This window comes from Cicer arietinum, chromosome 6, assembly GCF_000331145.2.
Source record: "Cicer arietinum cultivar CDC Frontier isolate Library 1 chromosome 6, Cicar.CDCFrontier_v2.0, whole genome shotgun sequence".
Taxonomy (NCBI): Eukaryota; Viridiplantae; Streptophyta; class Magnoliopsida; order Fabales; family Fabaceae; genus Cicer; species Cicer arietinum.
In genome coordinates, this window is record NC_021165.2 from 60,616,578 (window position 1) to 60,618,652 (window position 2,075).

At 31.4% G+C, this 2,075-nt stretch overlaps 1 protein-coding gene across 1 annotated transcript; it reads right to left on the reverse strand.

The window, feature by feature from the left end:
• LOC101504900 (uncharacterized) lies at positions 1-1,805 on the reverse strand. Its single transcript, XM_004515043.4, has 2 exons — positions 1,671-1,805; positions 1-517 (listed from the first exon to the last, which is right to left on the reverse strand). Exon 2 carries the CDS (start codon positions 497-499, stop codon positions 236-238), a length of 264 nt encoding a protein of 87 aa, XP_004515100.1. The 5' UTR covers positions 500-517; positions 1,671-1,805; the 3' UTR covers positions 1-235.
• Positions 1,806-2,075: the final 270 nt, after the last annotated feature.

Sequence of the window (2,075 nt, forward strand, 5' to 3'; positions counted from 1 at the left end):
TAAATGTAAAACTGTAAAATTTATCTATTGACTGACCAATCCCAGAAAGATAGAAGAAAACAAGGTTATAATATTCCACATTTTTCCTATAAACAAATGAAAAATAGAAATAACAAGAAACTATTATGAACTTCTGTACTCCAAATTAAAAACCAAATCATAATAATCAATCACTATGTTGGAGCACCAATGTTGTATTTAACAAAAACATGAAATGAAGCAAATGGGTGAGTTTTCACTTGGAAGTCCTTTTCTGAACCTGATTCTTGACCCATTTGAAACCAGCAGAAGTGCCACTCTTCACTTTCTGAGCACTTACCACAGCAGCTGTTTTGGCTTTGTCCATTCCAACTGATGCCATAGCTTTTGCATCTGCCATCTTCTTGCCACTTGCACTGCCCTTATCATTCTTCTTCATCATGTCACTATCCTCATACTCATCACTACCAAACCCACCTGTTCCCCATTGGTCTGACCAACTTGGTGCCTTGCCACCCATGTCTTTCTTTCCAACCACCTACAAAAAAAAATTCAAATTTTTATTGATTGTAATCAGAAATCTGATATTATAAACATCATTCTATATTACGGTCAGTAACTACAGTTGCAGCCGCAATATAAAGGTTTTAGAGATCTCTACAACAACATCGCAACTGCAATTGTGATCCAATCATCCATAGTTATAACTTAAGCCCATAAGAAGTATCATATTATACACATTGTTCTAAATTGTGGTCATATTATACACATTGTTCTAAATTGTGGTCGGCATGCAGTTGCAGCTGTAATATAAAGGTTTAAGAGATCTTTGCAACATCGTAACTGCAATTGTGATCGCATCACCAGCTTAAGATTTAAGCTCACTATGAGAACTCAACCTAAACTACTAATCAAATATTATACATTCTAAATTACTGTCAGCACCTGCAGTTACAGATTTAATACAAAGGTTTAGATATTTCTGGGATCCCGATTATCAGCAGTCAAAATCCCCTACATTCATGCAGTCGGGTATTGGCATCCGTCCAATCTTGATCAAATGATCCTGATTTAAGTTCATTATTTTAATTATTAAATAAAAATTAAAGTCGGATTTTTGTAGACTGTTCAAAGCCGACTGCACTAAATCCATTTCCATATTTCTGTAACAACATTGCAACTGCAATTTCAATCGCGTCAGTCCTTTTCTTATCTACTCAATGCGGGACTCATGACAGCCATATTTGCATGCATTTTACCAAATTATTAAGGTTCACAGCGCAATTTAGAAATACGATTATCGGGACCAAGAACAATAAGAATAAAAATTAACTTACAAATATAAAGAGAAAAAAATTGGGGCAACAAAAATAAACACAGAATCGCGTCTATGGCGTTGATTATGACAGTTCATCAATATATATATATATATATATATTATATTCAATAAAAGAAAAAAAAATTGAAAACAAATTCAAGATAAATGAGATCTCTTAATGATTCAAACGAAAATTCAATTTGTTTCGTCAGATCTCTCGATGAATTAAAAGCAACAAAAAGGGTTAGTTAATTTACCCCAAGCTACAAAACAGGTTTTGTTTTTCATCAATATTTTTGGGTATTTAGAAATTGAGGAACAGAGAGAGACCTAAAAATCAGATTGCATATATGAAATTAAGGAGAGAGAGTACCTTAAAGGTTGATTTGATAAATTAAGGAGAGAAGATGGCGATTCTGATGTAAGGAAGAAAGATGGTGATGGGTGGGGTCGGAGTTGAACAGTGGAGAATGAACTGAAGTTGAGTGTAAAGGTAATACTTTATACTCTACACTCAATTTTTTTACCTTTATTGTTCATAGATATTTTGAATAAATTAGTTGTAATTAATTATATTTTTTTAATAATTTTTTTAATAATATTTTCTTGGAGGAGTGTTTATTTTCTATAGTTGAAATAGTTATGTAAATAATACTGATTTGGTAAAGATAAAAATAAAAAAGAAAATTTAATATTAAAAATATATTAATCTGATAACTGTCTTATTTATAATAATGACAAGGATTTTCAATAAAAATAAAACAAAAAATAATAATGA